This window comes from Pteropus vampyrus, unplaced genomic scaffold (genome assembly GCF_000151845.1).
Source record: "Pteropus vampyrus isolate Shadow unplaced genomic scaffold, Pvam_2.0 Scaffold20, whole genome shotgun sequence".
In the NCBI taxonomy this organism is placed as follows: Eukaryota; Metazoa; Chordata; class Mammalia; order Chiroptera; family Pteropodidae; genus Pteropus; species Pteropus vampyrus.
In genome coordinates, this window is record NW_011888801.1 from 15,525,149 (window position 1) to 15,544,191 (window position 19,043).

Here is a 19,043-nt window from a genome sequence, read left to right on the forward strand (position 1 = left end):
TTGCACATGCTCTGGCTTCACCTTCCTGCAAAGCCTCTTCACACTGTGGTCTCATGGAACCTCTAGGTGTCATCTGGGCAGCAGGAACTTGAACCCAGGGCAGCTAGCTGCTGGAGACAGCTGATTGGCCTTGTGGAACCAGGACAGAAACTGGATGCTCTTCCTACTATCCCTTTCCAATGAAAGAGATGGGTCACCTGTCTAATCTCTTTCATGCATGCATGCATTCATTCATTCATTCTCAGCACAAGTTTCCAGGGAGAGTGCCACATTTCCTATGCAGCTGCTCTACTGAGTCTCCTGGATTTTGGAGGGATGAGCCGTTCAGTTGAGTTTGACCTTCATTTACTTTCTGTCTAACCTTGCCTCTGTGCCTGGTGCTTACACAGTATCCAAATGCTCATTACACGGGACAGCAAAACAATCCAGAACAGGAGCTCGATAAATTCCAAATGCAGGCTGCAGGCAGGTAAGGAGGCCTGAATACTAGAGGAGTGGGGAGGAAACAGGTAACTGCTTGTTACTCTGCCCACCCCTCCAGTATTCAGGCCTCCTTATCTGCTCTGTCTTTTGTATGTCACAACTTGGGGGCCTTTGCATGTGCAGTTTGCCTTGAAACACTCTGCACCCCTCTTTCTTCTTTTATGAGGATGTAGCGCGAGTGTATCTTGAAGCCTCATCCAATGCACCCCTACTCCTCCTTCAATGCTGGGGAAGCTGTTCCTTCTCCATATCAGGCTGGCCCTGTGGTGCTGTTTCTGCAATGCTGATGGAAGATTACATACAAACCCATTTGTGTGAATACTTGCCTGCTGCCTTAGATACAGGAGCTCAAAAGCATGTCTGCATTGCTCGGCTCTGAGCGCAAGCCTCCTTGCACTAAAGGGGACTGTGCAGAAGTGCTCCTCCAGTGGGCTCCCCTTCCTATCGTCCCTTACCCCCGAGAATGCCAGGCAGAGTGGAGCCTTTCCCCATGGAAGCAGCCTCACTCTCCTTAGACAGTGGGCTGTCTTTGGGTGAGTGTTGTTGTGGAAAGGTTTGGGAGTTCCGTAGCCTCCTCACATCCTCTCCAACTACCAGAATCAAAGGATGGAAATTTGGGTGTTTTATCCAAAATGAACTTGGCTGATGGGAACAGAGGTCTCTGCCATCCCAAGGGAGCCACCTGTGAGCATGGATGAGGGCAGCAAGTCTGAGTGACCAAAGGCGGGAGCTTGGCAGACAAGCAGGAGATGCCGTGGCCCATTCCTGGCCCTGCCAAGCAGGAGAAAGACACTTGAGATAGAACTTGACACATCTCCTTGCAGACTCCCCTTCTGGATCTGCCTCAGTTTAGCAAATGTTTCTCTCCTTTGTACTGATCATCCAGGGACCTCTAGGACCCCACGATGTTCAGGAGAGGGTCTTGGGGGCTACAAGGCTGGTAACCTTTGTGAGCCTCAACTTCTCCTCTGTGTGTTGGACCATCCAGCTGCCTGCAGGCTACTGAGATGCTGAAATGGAAGAGGCTGGAACACAGACAGGGCATTGGTGGCGGCACATAGCAGGCACTCAGTGCTTTGGAGCCTGGGAGTAATGCCAGCATCGTATTCTCGTCCGTGGCTGGTATCTTTATCACTTTTATCACAGCCCCTCGTGGGGAAGTAAGAACTTTTACACCCATGCTTGTTGCAGCCTCTCTATCAGTAGGAAGGCTGCCAGGGCCCAGGAATGCCCCCAGCTAAACTTCTTTCAGCCATTTACCTCCTTCCTCACCTAGCATCCATGGCCCTCCTATAACTCCCTTGCTAGCTGAGTCTCCAGGGATAGTAATCCTTCTTAAGCTAAAGGAGTAAACCTCAGGGTGACATCTCATGTCAATCTGGGTGTGGAAAGGACTTGTTTCTGGGAAAAGAGAGGCCTTCCCAGGCCCCTCCTATCCCCACAGCCCTGAGGATAGCCTGGCATCAGAACATGCCCAGGAAAGAAGTCTTGGAATTCGTGGGGAACTGGGAGTGAGTCACAAGTCCATAACCCAGTCACTCCCCACCAGGAGTGGGTCACAGTCTTTCCAGCTGGGTCTCTTTGACCTCAAAATAGGGTGGGGTGTGGTAGCACTCGGAGGAAGCCACAGATCTAGGAAGAAGTGGAGTTAGGAGGAAAATATTTGCATGTCCTCTAGAGGCAAAATATTTCTACATACTTAAAGACAATTGAATATGAGGGACTTCAAAAATCTGTTATTGTACAAAGAGGAATCCGTAGTAGCCTAGAGAGGGCACCTAGCTCATTTGAGGTCACACAGCCAGGTAACAACATGGTCAGATAGCAGCACAGGCAATGGCACAGCCAGGAGAGAATCTGTGCTGAGTTGCTGACCTGGGCTGAGAAAGGTGGGAGCTTTTGCTTTCTCTACTTCCCCTGCTAACTTTCCTTCTTCTAACAGCCTCTTCATTTCTCATTTCACTGTTTGGCTGATTGGGGTCAGGGGCACAGCTCACTGAGGAGGCCTGGCCTAGTTCCAGGCACAGCAGGTGGCTTGGAGGAAACGAGCCACCAGAGTTACCCAGAAGTGGTGCGGAAATTGAGCTGCCTAGAAGCGGACTTTCAATGGGGAAGTGCTTTTTGGGGACCTCAGCCATGAGTTTCGGTTTTCCAAAGGAGGGCTGGGTTTAGCCATGGTGAGAGTGGCACTGCTATGGCATGAGCCGCAGAGACGCAGGCCAGGCCTTGGGTCTGTGTATTCTGTCTATCAGAGACCTTTAGTGCAGAGCAGGCTGTCAGGCACTGGGTGGGCATCCTTTCCCCATCAGACCACTCAAGGGCTGGACCAGAGGCTCTCAGAGCCCCCCATCCTATGTGCTGAAGTCCAGATATCAGAATCCTAGATGGGCCTGGGAGTCCACATGCAAGAAGAGAAAAGAAGAGAAAAGGCAGCTGAGATGGGTGTAGGTCAGCACAGAGTGTTAAGGACCTGGCCTGAAATTCCAGCCCCAATGCTTCCCAGCCATGTAGGCTTGGGCAAGTCCCTAACCTCGCTGTGCCTCAATTTCTTCATCTTTTAAATGAGCATGATTTTCCCTGACTCACAGGGGTGACATGATGTATAGAAAGCATCGGTATGTAAAAAGAGTTCAACAAATATTAGCAACTAGTACCATGATTATCACTTATTGTTGACATTAAAGTCTGCAGCCTTAGGCCACAGTGTTTTAGGGGGACCAGTGGGTAAGTCCATAATGCAGTCTGCAGCACAGCACTTTGCATCTCCCTTTCCCCCCAGGGCTTTCTGTCTAATTCACTCATCCCCTTTCTTCCTTCACTCCCAATTCATGAAAGAATCTTCACTTACTAACTCTTCTTTACTGCCTTTCCTCCTTTCTGCCCCCACAAAGTGCTCTTGCCCAGAGCACTGGTGATTTCTGAGTGATTGTACCCAAAGGGCCTGGTCAGCCCTAAACTTCCCTGATCTTTCTGAAGCATCTGACAAGCAACTCAGTCTTACTTCCCTACACACATCACAACTCCAGACCTCCTGGATCATCAGAGTTCTCACTTCCCAGAATACCATCTCTTCTGCTCCTCTAATCAGTGCGGTGAACTCCTATGAATCTTCAAAACCCAGGTGGGGCTTTTCTCTTAGAAAGCATTTTTCTGATGCTGTCTCCTAGAGTTACTTCCTCCCTTATCTCATTTCCCTAGTGATCTTTTCCTAAGGAATATCTACCATATGCTATTGTGATGGGCTATCCTATCCATAGCTCAGTCCCCACTAGACTATGAGCTCCTTGGAGCTAGGACAAAGGGGCCACTTTTCATTCATCTTGGATCCCCACCAACCAGGATCTGTCAAAAAAGGAGCAGCAGGTAGCCTCCTCCTCCAAGCTTGCTCTCAGGGGGGCTGAGGAAGCCCAGGAGAGCTAGCAAATAGAAAGTGACATGCCTGATAAGGCAGCTCCCTGGCAGGTCCCCTTTTCCGAACTCAGGACTGAGGAGAAAGTCTTCCTGAGGTGCCTAGAATGGAGACACTAGAGAGTATTCACCTACATTGTGCCAGACACCACCATAGGGACATTGCACACACAAGTTGATTTAAATCTCATAATAATTCTAGCAGCTAGGCATGATTGGCCTCAGATTATAGGAAGAAATCTTTGAATTGGAAAACTTAACTCCTCCAAAATGGTGCAGATAGAGTTTGAATCAACCCCAGCTGGCCAAGCTTTAACTAAGCAACCTTTGCTTTTAAAGGATAATTAGATATAAGTTGATAATTCTTGCTAATTTTAATAGATAATAGATTTTCCCCCAGGAAAGCAACGTATAACCTGGTACTGCAAGTGTGGTCCATGGACCACCAACATTAGCATCACTTGGGGGCTTACTGGGACTGCAGACTCTTACCCCACTGGAACCCACTGATTGGAACCTGTGGGCCAATGTTCCACAGAGGCCCATGTACACGGGAATGTTTGAGGGATGCTGTCTAGACCCAGGTTTTCTCACTGGGAAGCCTGGCTGCTTGTCCTTGACATCGTAAGCAAGGATGGCTTGATGGAGCTGCCTAGTGTCCAGGAGAGAAGCTCAATTGCCCTAAGATGGGCCTCGCAAAAAACAAAACAAAACAAAACAAAACAAAAAAACAGCCAAGTTAAACCTGCATCTTCCTTTATGGAGTTTGTTTCAAGGCAGAAATCAACATTTTCTTTATCTAGTCCCAGGGCAGGTATAATGCAGATGTAAGGGAGGGGCACCAGAAAATAACAGACAAAGATTGCAGGGACCTAGAACACTACTGGAGTCAGGCATACAGTAGGCACTCCATAAATTCCATTTGAGTTAAATTGAAGAGCAGAGAAGGACATAGAGAAGAGATGAAAATGAAAAGAGGGGAAAGGTAAATGAACCTTTAGCCCCGGTTTTCCCACTCGTGCACTGAGGGAGACCTGTGTCCCTCTGAGGAGTCTGGAGAACAACATTAAGCAGATTTCTTTATGTCAGGATTTCTCAAGCCTTTACAATTCTCTAGAGCAGGGCTGTCTGTGATCCCCAGACCAGCTGCATCCACACCTCTTGGGGCCTTGTTAGAAATGCAGATTATCAGGCCCCACCTAAGGCCTCTTTTTCAGACACTTGGGGGTCGGTCTAGAAATCCAGATTTTAACAAGCCTCCAGGGGATTCTGATGCAAGCTATAGTTTGAGAACCACTGCTGAAGAGGTTGCAATATTTTCCAAATTAATTTGACTATAGAACAAACCCCCTTTTAGGGAAACACTACTTTACACTTTGTGTTAACTCTTGCTCTTATTCTATGACCTATTTTCAACAAGAAAAAAAATGCTGCTTTAGCAAATATAATTAAAAATTTTTCAGGTTTGTCTAACTTTTAGGTGGGATTTTCCTCCTACATTTCCCAACAAATTTCTTTTCCAAAGGGACAGAGCTCTGACTTGATAGTAAAATTCAATAGAGGTAAATAGGATTGGTATATAGACATACAAGCATCAGTTAGAAAAAGAAGATGACTTTTAAAATTTTCAAGATCAGGAGATTTTGGGTAGCACTTGTGAAGTTAAAGGGGAGAAACCTATTTTCTATGAGTGCTTTGGTGATATGGAGCCAACTTATTCCTGAGTATCAATAAGAGGGCATGGGGGTGGGGTTTTTCCAGCACAAAATTCATGGCTTTGGCTTCCAAAGCCAAGAGAATGAGCTCGCTTAACTTTTCTCCTCTCCATCCCTTCATCTTACCCTCTAGCCTTGGGGAGCCCCACCCCCATGTCTCAGCAGATTGCTTTCATCTCTTCCTTCTCTCCCCAGAACTCTGCCCCATCCATTGTCATTCCATCTCATCTCTCTAGGTTCCTGCTCTTCATCTCAGGGACAGGCTCTTTCCTTCCCTTCACAACCAGCTCCTTTCAAGGAGCTGCCATATATATGTAACAATTTGGCATATAAAACAAGCACTGGGTGGCCAAATTATATGCCAAATTGTTACATATATGTCTGCAATGTGGCTCTGATTCCCCTCACATCTTCCCACCTTTCACTGAACATTGCAAATTCAGTGTGGGGGGTGAGGAGCAGGGGTGGGGAGCAGTTATTGCTGTCAGACCACACTCCCCTTCCTTTCCCATCCCAATAACAAAGCCTCTATCTGGGCCTTGGCCCTTTCCCCTGTCCCTCACAGAGCTCGCAACTTACTTGGCCTCAATACCCTCCAAAGCCTTTCTGCATAGCCACAAGCCCGCAAGTCCTACTGCCCGCTGAGCATTGCCAGCAGATGCTGCACAGGTTTCTTGATCTTAACATGCCCCCAAACTGGACTCATGTTCCCCTCCAAAATTCTTCTTCCCCAGCTTCCCCTTTTAAGGGCCACCTACTTTCCCTATAAGCCAGATGCACAATGTCAAAGATGTCTTGGGTTCTCCCCTCAGCCTCTCCCCATTGTGACCTGAATTCCAACTAGATCTTAGGTCTATCTATTCCACATCCCACAGTCTTCCCTACTCTACTGTTCCCTGCCTTCATTCAGCTTCCTCCATATCTCTGGGCTCCCTTGTCTCACCCTCAAGGGTGCCAGGTCAAGCATCTGCAATGTGGCTCTGATTCCCCTCACATCTTCCCACCTTTCACTGAACATGACAAATTCAGACTCATAGTGGTCAACTGCAGCTCATTGCAGTATTTCTGGTGCTGCCTTCCTTGGAAGACATCTGTGGTATGGGTGAGGTGTCTCTGTACTCAGGGAGAAGGTTGTCCCATTCCAGGAGCTGCCCTCACCCAGTCTCATCTGATAGGAAAGGCACAATGGATGAGGGTCTGAGCAACCTAGTCCTTGCATGAGGCTGGTCACCTCTGCACCTTTGGGAAGGAAGCTCTTTTTCTAAATTTCCTTTAAAGAGGACATTCTCTTATTAGCTTGGCAACCTCCTGCAATCAAGCTCCACACAGCAAATGGTGAATAGTGAGTAAACATATAAGCTGCTGCTCCTTTGATGCCATCAGAAAATTTCACAACTCACCTGGTTCTGTGAGCAGGCCCAGCCACATCCGGTGCTCTCTCTGCCCCTGAATCCTTGCCCCATTTCTGTGTCTGTTTGTTCAGCAGCAAGGCCAGGCCAGATGCCCTTCTGCTGTGAAGCCTTCCTGGACCCCATAATAAGATAACATCAGACAGAGTGAGAGTCCTTCTATGAGGCCTTGAGGGCAGAGGCCGATCTGAGGGAGCAGGTGCTCAGCATGTGTGTGATGATGGAGAAGTGGTCCTGCCTGGCCTGACCCCATTACCAGGAATGAATAAAGATTAATGCTGTCTTTAGGGAGAAGCTTCTCTGTTCATGGTTAATATATGTGGTCCCACTATATTCTCACAAGCCCGAGGGGCTGTGGTCTTGCTTTTTAGATGAACATACCAAGGTTGAGAGAAGTTAGATATTTTCCCTAGGATCACCTTTTACTGGTCTAGGCTCCTCTCTCATGCACCTCTCATCTCCCCAAGATGGGGTTCTGCTGAGCTGCTTCTCTGAGGTCCAGCTCCCTTGACTCAGGCTGTATCCCCTTCAAATGCAGAGGCCATGTCTCTTACCTCCTCCCTAGTACCTCATGGACCTTAGTTCACTGTGCCAACAGAGATGGTTCTCAGCTGACTGCCCTACATGTGCTGTGCCAGGAGAGGCAAAGGACCCATCTCAGGATTTCTTTGTTCGTTTCCTGCCAAATAGTCCATAGCTCAAGAGGCCAAGTGACATGGATGATGTAAAGAAATATGGGCTATGGTATTGCTGGAGAGATGGTGGCCCGCATGGCTAGTACTAGGGAGCACAGAGGAGAAGACTCAGGGGCTTCTAGGAGCTTCTGGGAGAAGAGGCACCTCACCCAAGTCCTGAAACGCGATGATTTGGACTTAGCTAGGCAAAGAAAAAAGAAGGGCATTTGAACAGAGGAAACAGCATGGGCAAAGACAAAGGGCCTGAAGACAACCTGCAAACCAGTTCTGGATGCATATGGCTAGAATGTACGGTGAATGTGAGGGCAGGAGAGAAGGCTGGAGAGCTGGGCAGAGATGCCTGGGCTCTCAACAGCAATTGTGGCAATTATTTAAGGATTTTAGACAGGGAAATAAAAGAACTATATTTGCCTTTGTAGACAGAGCCTCCAACAGACTGTATGTCTACTTGATAATAACCTTCCAATTATGTGAAATAGGGCTCAGAGAAGCAGGTAGAAGAATGTTCTTGAATGTCCCAGGGAGAGATGGAGGGGCTGGGAGTGGAAGACATGCATACTGAGACCCAGGAGGTGGACTTGACCCCAAATGCAACTGGGTGGAGGATAAGCTCAAGGAAAGAATCAACTTTGGCTATATACTGGAATTCTCCAGGGAGCTTTTAAAATATACCTATGTCTGGACTGGCAGGTCCAGGAGGGGCGGGGTAGGGGAAGGGAAGGTAGCATGGAATCTATAACATTAAATGCAAAATCAGAATTGAGAACCACTGATCTAGGTAGTGCTGCCTTCCTTGGATGGGGATACACATCCTTAGCCACGATGGGGACATATGAGAAGGAAAGGTAATTATATATGTGTGTGTGTGTGAAGTGAGGGTCTGTGAGGTAACAAAAAAGGGTCCTGAGAGGACATCTGGGTCACACTCAATTCATTTTGACACACTCAATTCATTTTTACTTATCACTTATTCTGCGACAGCTGTTGTGCTAGGCTCCTGAAATACAAAGATGACAATGACCTTAAGCTTTCATTCCACCATCCATTCACCATCCATCCATCCATCCATCCATCCATCCTCCCATTCACCATGCTTCTACTCACCCACCGTCCATCCATCCGTCCGTCCGTCCATCCGTCCATCCATCCACCATCTGCCATCTAGTCATTCCTCCCTCCCTTTACCATCCATCCATTCATTCTTCCACCAACCACCCTTCCATCTCTCCACCATCCATCCACCATCCTTCCTTCCACCATTAGTAAGCAAGGTGGCACTACTCCCCAAAGCAGTATCATCTCCTCTGACCTCACTGCTTCTCCATTCTTATCATTTTCTCTCCAAACTGTTCCTTTCACAAGGGCCTTTTGTCCTGCTTGTCCCATCCTGGTGTGGGCTGTACTCTACTAAAGACATATGCCTTTGATTCAACAATGCCAACCTCTGGGTGGGAAGTAAGACATTTAATTGTTATGATGCTTCTAGGGAGCCAGGTGTTTTGTTTTAATTTTTTTCTCTAATTGATCCCAATTGTAATGATGTGTGTTGGGGGTGAGGGGAGATTTCCCAACTTTGGACCCAAATAGACCTGGATTCAAATCCTGGTTTTGACAATTTCTAAATTTTAGGCAAATTCCTTGATCTGGACCAGCAGAACCTCAGTTTACTCATCCGGAAACACAGTACTTACCTCTCGGGGTGCTGTGAAGGTTACATTAGATTATTCTGTGTAGAAACCACACACATCTAGAAGCCTGGCACTTAGCAGAGGCTAGTTAAGTCAGGCACTTACTATGCCTCTTTCCTACTTATATGCGACCTCAGGAAGACAGATATACATAGGGGATTCTCTACAAAGGCTGATTGTGAGTGTGTGAGTGTGTGTGTGTGTGTGTGCATGTGTATGTGTGTGTGTACGTGTACAGTTCTTTCATTATGTCCAAAGGAGGAAGGCCTTGGCGCAGGCCTAGGAGTGTGGCTTCCTGCACTTTCCTTTCAGAAATATGATGAAATGAGGCATGCTTCTTTAGGGGAGCAGCTATGCAACTAAACAAATGGAAATTGGCTGAGTTGGTGGTTTTCCACCTGCTTGTTTCCTGGATATGCCTACCTGGGGCAGAGTCCCACCCTGGGAGACTCAGCTCCTGGCTGTGGAGTTGGGAGATGCTGAAGCTCCTTGGGGCATTATAAGTCTTGGTCAGATTGCAGAACCAGGATTTAGAGTTTTCTGGATTTCCGTGATTGTGAGAATTCCCTAAAATGTCCAAGTACAGATTCAAAGGTCCTTCACCTAGCCCTCGGGTAGGGCAGGGGCTCCATATTTTTAACAAGCACCCGGAAGACCCAGGGTTAGCCAAACTTTAAAAAACTGCTGTAATTCAACCGCAAAGAGGAAGCACAGAACTTGATCTCTGCCATTTATTAGCAGGGGACTTGGGCAAGGTACTTGACTTCCTCAGGTTCTTTAGCTGCAAATGGGGATAATGACTCTGGCTACTGCATGGGGACACAGTGTACATGCCAGTAATCAGCACGGGCATGGCGGCCATTATTACTGCAGAGACCTGCCATTTAGGTGACAGCCTGGACACTGACTACTCCTGAGTTGGCCATAGAGGGGATGAGATGTGCATGGGAATGGGGCATTCTGAGTAAAGAACTTCTCTTGGGCTGAAACATAGCTATGTTTGGTGTCTGGAATACTCCAGGTTGTAACTTTGTTTAGATACAGGATATCCTGTGATTATGCATTGAGAATCCACTCTATGGCCAAGATGTAATCAAATGTGTTAGGGAAGAGGTGCTTGGCTGAGCTTCTCCTTCAGCCCAAGGCCCCCATGAGGAAAGTAGTGAGGTCTCACTTCTGGCCCTCGCCACTGGAGGAGCTGCCCAGTGTCTTTAAGTTTTCATAGACTTACGCTTTAGAGTAGTTCAGAACAAAGTCCACTCCTTTCTCACTATCAAACTGGATATCGCGAGGTAAATCCTTGTGGTATTTGGCATCAATACTCAAGGGGAAGCCAGGGTTCCATTCCATCCATCTGAGCATCAACAAGAACAAAACTGGGTTAAGTGTTTTGGGTTGGGACTCTCAGGCTGAAGGCTGCCTATGTGGTCTGAGGATGTGCCTGCCATTAAGTCAACAAGTTATAGCTGAGCATACATCTAGTAAGGTACTGTGACCCCTCCCACTTTGCTGTTCCCTGAACATCACAATGAGAGGCCTGAGGCCTCCTAAACCTGATACTGGGCTTACAGCAGGTGTAGCAAATGGTAGGTGTGCACTAGTCTGTAAAAAGGAATTGGAAAAGGAAGCATCAGAAGACCTCATTTATTTGAGGTAAGACTCAATAGCAATGTCTCTCAATGTTCTCCCCAGTACAGAACTGCCTTGCCAGTTATGGGAATTAAATGTGGTTAAGGCTGTCCCACTATGCCTGACCGGGACATCCAATGTCGTACTGGCTTGGTCAGTGGACCCAGAACTGCGTGTGGTGGTCAGGGGAAAGTGGACAGTTTTATGTCTGTGTGGTAGGGTACACAAGGCTATGGGTGGCTGAATGAGCCCATTGGGCATACATAGCTGCCAATAGCAGGTTTAGAGATTGTTATAATCAAAATAGCTCCCCCAAAGACAGATCATACACTCTATCCATTCAAAAATTTTAAATCCTGGTGTCCTTGAAACATAAATGTCCATAGCATTGGACATTTATTTCTTTTATTTTTTAACTTAGATTTCATTTTTGTTTATTGCAAAAACAAAACAAAACAAACCTTGTCAATTTTTTTTAAGGCAGGGAGAATGATCTTGTATATGTTTAAAAACAAAAATTATATTCTGAGATTTCAGCTTTTCCATTTATATTCCTAATTCTCCTTCCTTTTTGACCTTTCTTATGAGAAGAAAGTAAAACATTGAGATTTTTAGTCATTAAAAAGTTTTGAGTCCCTGCACCCCTATGTTAATTGCAGCATTATTTCCATAGCCAAGATATGGAAGCAACGAGAGAGAGAGAGAGAGAGAGAGAGAGAGAGAGAGAGAGAGAGAGAGAGAGAGAGAGAGAGAGAGAGAGAGAGAGAAGGAATGAAGGGAGAGAGAGAGAAGAGAGAGATGCTCCTGCAAGCTCATAAGCTTCTGAGAGAAGAAAAATAATCAAACTATCATTAGGTTTCTCATTTTCCATATTGAAAATGGGAAGACAGTGTAAAGTATTTACAGACTTTTTTTTTAAGATCATCATCTAAGCCTCTTATATCAAGTCAAATAATTGGTGAGGGCAGGATAATTTTAGGAGAGGGCTAGGAACAAGCACATATCCTTTCTGAAGAAATTAACTGAACAAGTTCATCCAGACAAAAATGAAATTAGAATGAACCAAGAAGTTCCTAAATATAGTAAAGAGTATTCATCTGAAAACAATAGCAGATATAATTTTAAACAATCAAAAATATCAGTCGTTTTTTTTCAAAAATCAAGACCCAGTGAGGATTTTCATCATTGTTACTCTTACTTGTTTTTGGAATCCCAGCCAAGCATTAAGAAAACAATATCAGTGGTATAAATAATGGAAAATAGACAAAATTATCGTCATTTAAATAATGCGATCAAACAACTAGGTAACAAAAAAGACTCACTAAAAATGAGTAGTGCCAATAAAAGAGTTTAGTAAGATGTTACTACAAGGTAAATATGGAAAAAAATGAGTAATTTATTTTTATCCCAGCAATATTTGTTTACAAACAGAAAAATCTCCCACTCAGAATTGTGTGAGCTATAATTTCCCTTGTTATAAAGGAACTAGAAAGAAGAAAGATCTGCATGAAAAAAAATAGAAATTCTATTGAAAGATATTACACAAGCTCTAGATAGGTAGAAAGACACACTATGTTCTTGAGTGGAAAGGCTGATTATCATTAAAATGTCAGTATAGCACAGTTATATGTAACTCAAAGTAATTCTCATAATAAAAATCTTTAAAAAGATCAATGAGATAACAAAACAGCTATTAACATATATTAGAAAGCGTGACAATCAAAAGATGGAGCTGGGCTAACACACAAAGTCTGGAAAAAGACCCCCAAAATATGTGAATATAATATAAAACTAGCTAATACTTATTGTGTGCTTTCTATGTGTCAAATACTTTTCTATGTGTTTTCATGGTTTAACCTATTTAATTATCTCAAAAAACCCATGAGGTAGTACTATCATTCTGCCCATTTTATAGATTGAGGAGATTGAGGCACAGAGAGATTCAACAACTTTCACAGGACATGGAGTAAGTGGCTGTGAGAGCTGAGCCCAGGAACTGGCTACTGTGAGTGTCACCCTAAAGCAGTAGAAAGAAATGTATTATGTAATAAATAATACTGGGACCTTGGACCACTACTTTACATCATGTGTAAAAATATACGGCATATGAATTAAAGGCCTAAAGTTAAAAAAAATTATAAAGTGTTATACGGAAATATAGGAGTACTTATGTAGCATTGGGGTAGGGAGAGCCTTCTTAAGCAAAGTGTGAAATCCAAAAGTTTTAAAGGAAAAACAATACATATAGTTTAGCAAATAAAGAACTGAAATCCTAAGTGACAAATAATATATATGCTATATGCCATACCAATGGGATACCATCCTAACATATAAAGAGCTCCTTTAGATTAAGGATTAAAAATGAAAACAACAAACAAACAAACAAACAAACAGAAAAATAAAGTATATAAATAGGCATTTCAGAGATGAGGCATTGCAGAGATGCTTAACTCATCAGCAGTCAGGGGAATGCAGATTAAAACAACAATGGGGGTCTCAGGGATTTTTAGGTTGTCAACAATTTAAAAGATCAATGTCACCAGGAACTGGCAAAAGTATATTTTCATAGACAATTGGTGGGACTGAAAATTACTATAACATTTTGGGAAAGGATTTTTGTCAGAATTTCTTAAAATGATAAATGCTGATTTGACCTAGCAATGTGAGTTCTGAGTATCAATGTAAGAGTACTTAAAACACCCGCACATCAGGATTTTTGTACAAGGTTGCCTCTTGCAGTGTTGTTAGTAATACCAAAAACAAATAAACAAATACACAAATGAGAAACAAAATGAATGTTCATCAGTAGGGAATTGTTGAATAAATTATGGTACATTCACATAAAGCAAGAATTTATGGAGGAGGAAAACAATGAGATACTATTTCACACATTAGATTGACAAGAATGAAAAAAGTCTCAAGATGTAAAGTGTGTTGATAATGTAGGGAAATAGTAATCCTCAGAAACAGCTGCTAGGGGTGAAAATTGGCAGAAACCCATTGAAAAACATTGGCAATAACTAGAAAACTTAAAATGTGGTCTACAACCCTGCAAGTCTACTAGGAATATTCCCTAGAGTAACTCTTCCATGAAAGCACCAGGAGATAATATGAGAAAGCTCACTGAAATGTGGCTTGTAATAGCCAGAAATTAAAGACAGCCCACATGTCCATCATCAGGCAAGTAGGAGAATGGTGGTTGATTCATATGATGGTTCATTATACAGAAGCTACAATAACGGACAACACCTATCTGTATCAACTGGTTGCTCTTCAAAACAGAAAGGATGAGTGGAAAAAAAGCAAGGCACAGAATGATTAGATTAAATGACATAGATTAAAAATCGCTATACTATATATTGCTTTGTGTGTGTGCATGTGTGTGCATGCCACATAGGTACATGAAGTCATGATTAGAGAACATGGGCAGTGGGTTATGACCTGTATTGGCTTCTCCATATTCCTGACTGGCTAAGGGAGCAATGAGAGTTGGTTAGACTTGCTGGCTTTCTGGCATATTAGAGACTGGTTTTAATAGTTACTTTACTTCCAAACTCTAATCTGGAAGCCTGGGAGTTCATGTGAAAGAGGAACTCCGAGATTATGCAAACGGTGCAAAGTTCATTACTTCCTGAATGGAAGCAGAGGAGTGGGTCTGAAAAGGACAGATTAGTAGAAAGAGGAAGAAGAAAATAATGATTAGATCTATGAAAGAGGAAAACTATCACATCAGAAAACCTCTCTACCCCCATCTCTCTATACTTGATCTTAGCTAAAAGGCCAAGAAGAGATGCCTCATTTTTCTAGACCCTGCCAAAGCTCCATTCCTGTGAAAACACCACTGAATCCACCTCTCCCTGGTAAAGGGATGTTTTCTAAAAGGTGCTCCATAGAGCACTTTTTCTGAAGGATGGTAAGAATTGTAGGTCAAATTATCTTGGGAAACACTGGGTTGAAAAGAAATTAAGGGCTTGCAGTCAAGATGGTAGAGTAGGTAAATGTTGTGCTCACCTATTCTCACATCCATGTCAAAATTACAGCTATATAGCTGAAACTTATTGGATTTCATTAACCAATATCACCATAAAAATAAATTAATTAATTTAAAAAATTACAGCTAACCTACAGACTAGCCATCATGGTGAGTTCACCTGAAGTCTAGCTGAACAGAAGTCCTACAACTGAGGACACACAGAAGAGGCCACCTCAAGACTGGTAGGAGATGTGTAGACGTGAAATGGGTGGGCTCCACACCCACATGTAGCGGTTGAGAATTGGGAGAAATATCGCAGCTGCAAAGGTCCCTCCCAGGAGGGTGAAGAGTCCTGGCCCCACACTGGACTCCCCATCTCAGATTTTCAGTACCAGGAAGAAAAGTCCCCATAACTTCTGGCTGTGAAAATCAGTGGAGATTGTGTCTAAGTGAGATGGAGGGCTGAGGGAGTTGCAGACTTTCTTCTTAAAAGGCCCATGTGCGGACTTATTCAGTGATGGACTCACTTGCTCTGAGCTCCAGCTCTGGGGCAGCAGCTCAAAAAGTGCCAGAAAGATATAGAGAGAAACTGAGTCGTCTGGCTTCAGGGCAAGAGCTGTAGGGGAAGCTTTGTCTCAGACAGAAGTGTTGGCAGAGAGCATTGTTCCTTTGTTAAGCCCTCCCCCACGCAGCTTGTAGACTCAGGCAGGCACAAAACCTGAGTCTCTATCAATGTAGCTAACAGTGGTCGCCCTGTCCTGGTGATTCCCTGAGACCCTACCCCTCTCAACGCGCAGGGCCTAACCAAGCCATTTCTAGTGGATTTTCCATACAAATGACCTGTCTCAGCTCATGCTGCGGACTTTCCTAAAATCTCTCAAAGGTTCACAGAACTTAAACAAGCAGCATGTGGTGTCAGCATGCCTTGTACTTCTTGCTGAGCAACCTCAATCCCAGCAGTAGTGGCGGCCGGCCTTTGTTTGCAGCTTGGCCTCTTGAGGCACTTCCAAATCCAGCGTAGGTGGTGGCCATCTGTGGATTTCTTGGTAGCTTATGCCAGGTGGCTCTGAACAGGGCACGGGCTGCAGCTGAACTTGGCCTGTGAGTGCTCCTCCTAGGAAGCCCTAGCCTCCATGCTGGGAAACCAGGAGCACCACCTAGAGTCGCATCTGAGGACAACACACCCAAAGGCCAAACGGGGCAGGCACCAGAGCCCTGCTATAGTGAATCCTGCTTTGTAGGGTCAGCCTGTGCACGACATCTCCACTGGTCACAGCCAGTCATCACAACAAATCAGCCCAAGGGTCAATCCTTCCCATTGATGAGCAAAGAGCAACCAAGGCTCAAATACAACAGGAGGGCACACACAATGCATACAAGGGACATACCTTGAGCACTTGTCTCAAGTGACCAAAAAAGACTGTGCCACTGGGACCCAAAGGACAGCTACCACATAAGGCCACTCTAGTAATACTGGGAGACATCACGACCCTACCTAACACATAGAAACAAATACAAGTAGGCAGCCAATATGAGAAGAAAAAAACATGTCTCAAAGGCAAGAACAGAACAAACTCCAGAAAAAGAACTAAACAGAATGGAGATAAGCAATCTACCATATGCAGAGTTCAAAACACTGGTTATAAGGATGCTCAACTTAGGGGAAGAGTAGATGACCTCAGTGAGAACTTTAACAAAGAGACAGAAGACATAAAAGTGGAGATAGAAAACATAAAAACGAACTAGTCAGAAATGAAGAATACAATAACTGAAATGAAGAACACCTTAGGAGGAATTAACAGTAGATTAGACGAAGCGGAGGATCGAATCAGTGATTTAGAAGATAAGGTAGCAGAAAATACCATTTCAGAAGAGCAACAAGAAAAAAGAATCTGAAACAATGAGGATAGTTAAGGGTGCTCTGGGACAATATCAAGTGTAACAACATTCTCATCATAGGGATACCAGAAAGAGAAGAGAGAGAGCAAGGAAATGAAAACTTATTTCGAGAAATAATGATGGAAAACTTCACTAACCTGGCAAAGGAATAGACATACAAACCCAGGAAGCACAGAGAGTCCCAAATAAGATGAACCCAAAGAGGCTCACACCGAGACACATTATAATTCAAATGCTGAAGGTTAAATACAAAGTGAGAATCTTAAAAGCAGCAAGAGAAAAGTAGTCAGTTACCCACGGGGGAGCTCCTATAAGACTACAAGTTGAGTTCTCAGCAGAATCTTTGCAGGTCAGAAGGGACTAGCACAAAATATTCAAAGTGATGAAAAGCAAGGACCTATAATAAAGATTACTCTACCCCGTGAAGCTATTATTTAGGATTGAAGGACAGATGAAGAGCTTCCCAGACAAGAAAAAGCTAAAGATATTCATCATCACCAAGTCAGTATTACAGGAAATATTAGTAGGACTTCTTTAAGAAGAAGAAGGGAAAAAAAAGATTAAAAATATGAATAATAAAATGGCAATAACTCTATATGCAGTAGCAATTAGTTTAAATATAATGGATTAAATGCTCCAATCAAAAGATAGGGTGGCTAAATAGATAAGAAAATAAGAAAAAAGATGCTTACATATGCTGCCTATAGGAGACTCATCTCAGATTGAAAGACACACACAGACTGAAAGTAAAAGGATGAAGAAAGATGTTTCATAAAAATGAAAACAAACAAAAAAGCCGGGGTAGCAATACTTATACCATACAGAATAAGACTTTAAAACAAGAGACAAAGCAGAACCCAATTATCCCACTTCTGGGTATTTATCTGAAGAAATCCAAAACACTACTTTGAAAAGATATGTGAATCCATATGTTAATTGCAGCATTATTTACAGTAGCCAAGATATGGAGGCATCCTGGGTGTCTATCAATGGATGAATAGATAAAGAAGAGGTGGTTTATAGATACAATGGAATATTAGTCAACCATAACAAAGAATGAAATATTGCCATCTGCAACAACATGGATGAACCTAGAGGGTATTGTGCTGAGTGGAGTAAGTCAGACAAAAAAGGACAAATGTCATGTGGAATCTACAGAACAGGATAAACAAACAACAGAAACAAGCTCACAGATACAGAGAACATTTTGATGTTTGTCAGATTAGGGATGGGGGTATGGATGAAGTGGGGAGAGAATTAAGAGTTACAAATTGGTAGTTACAAAATAGTCATGGAGATGTAGAGTATAGCATGGGGAATACAGTCAGTAGTATTATAATGACTATGTATGGTGTCAGATGGGTACTGGACTTATTGTGGTAATCACTTCAAAAGTTATATAAATCACTAATAACTGTCTTGCACACCTGAAACTAATATAATATTGTATGTCAACAACAATTAAAAACTAAAAATATAAAAATTTAAAATTTAAAATTAAAAAGATAAAATAAAATGAAATTAGCCATGTCTCATCACCACAGGACTTCTCAGAATCATCAACGCTTATGCGCATTGTGAGCCTCCAGAAGCGGAGTGAGATAAACGGTTTCCCAAACTTGTTTTACCATGGGATATTTTTTCAGGGAAAAAGTTTTGGGACCAATACCCCAGGGCACATTTTGGGAAATACTGGGTTAAGCAAAATGCTTGTAAGACTAATTTATCAGTCATTAACATCTTACTCTGAAATTGGTGTAGAACTGATAAGTCTTGCTGTCCATTCACCTAACAAGAAAAAAACAGCCTGATTCTCTAGAAGCTGTAGAACTTCCTTCTACAAGGCCAGAAGCAGGTAGGGGTTTTGCCACAGGTGGCTGAAGAGAGGATAGCCAAGAAAGGAGCATGGGGATGGATGGTGCAGAGCTCTTGGACATTTCCTTGTGCACTGTACCAAGTATAAAAGTCTGAAAATGCATCATATGGTATCTGAGCTGAGAGGCTTACACAAATATTCTAAAACAAATCACAAATTCATAAATCCTTAACATTACCCACAGTATAATCCAATTACTCTCCCCCACCAGGTATAAAGACATAAATTTTATTTAAAAATTTTTATTATGAAATAGGATATATAAATA

At 43.6% G+C, this 19,043-nt stretch overlaps 1 protein-coding gene across 1 annotated transcript in view; it reads right to left on the reverse strand.

Annotated features, from left to right (window-relative positions):
• ALOX5 (arachidonate 5-lipoxygenase) overlaps nucleotides 1–19,043 on the reverse strand; it is a 50,296-nt gene that overhangs the window by 15,718 nt on the left and 15,535 nt on the right. The window contains exon 4 of the mRNA XM_011355440.2: nucleotides 10,630–10,752. Within this exon, the coding sequence (XP_011353742.1) occupies nucleotides 10,630–10,752 (123 nt within the window). The remainder of the gene's footprint in view (nucleotides 1–10,629; nucleotides 10,753–19,043) is intronic.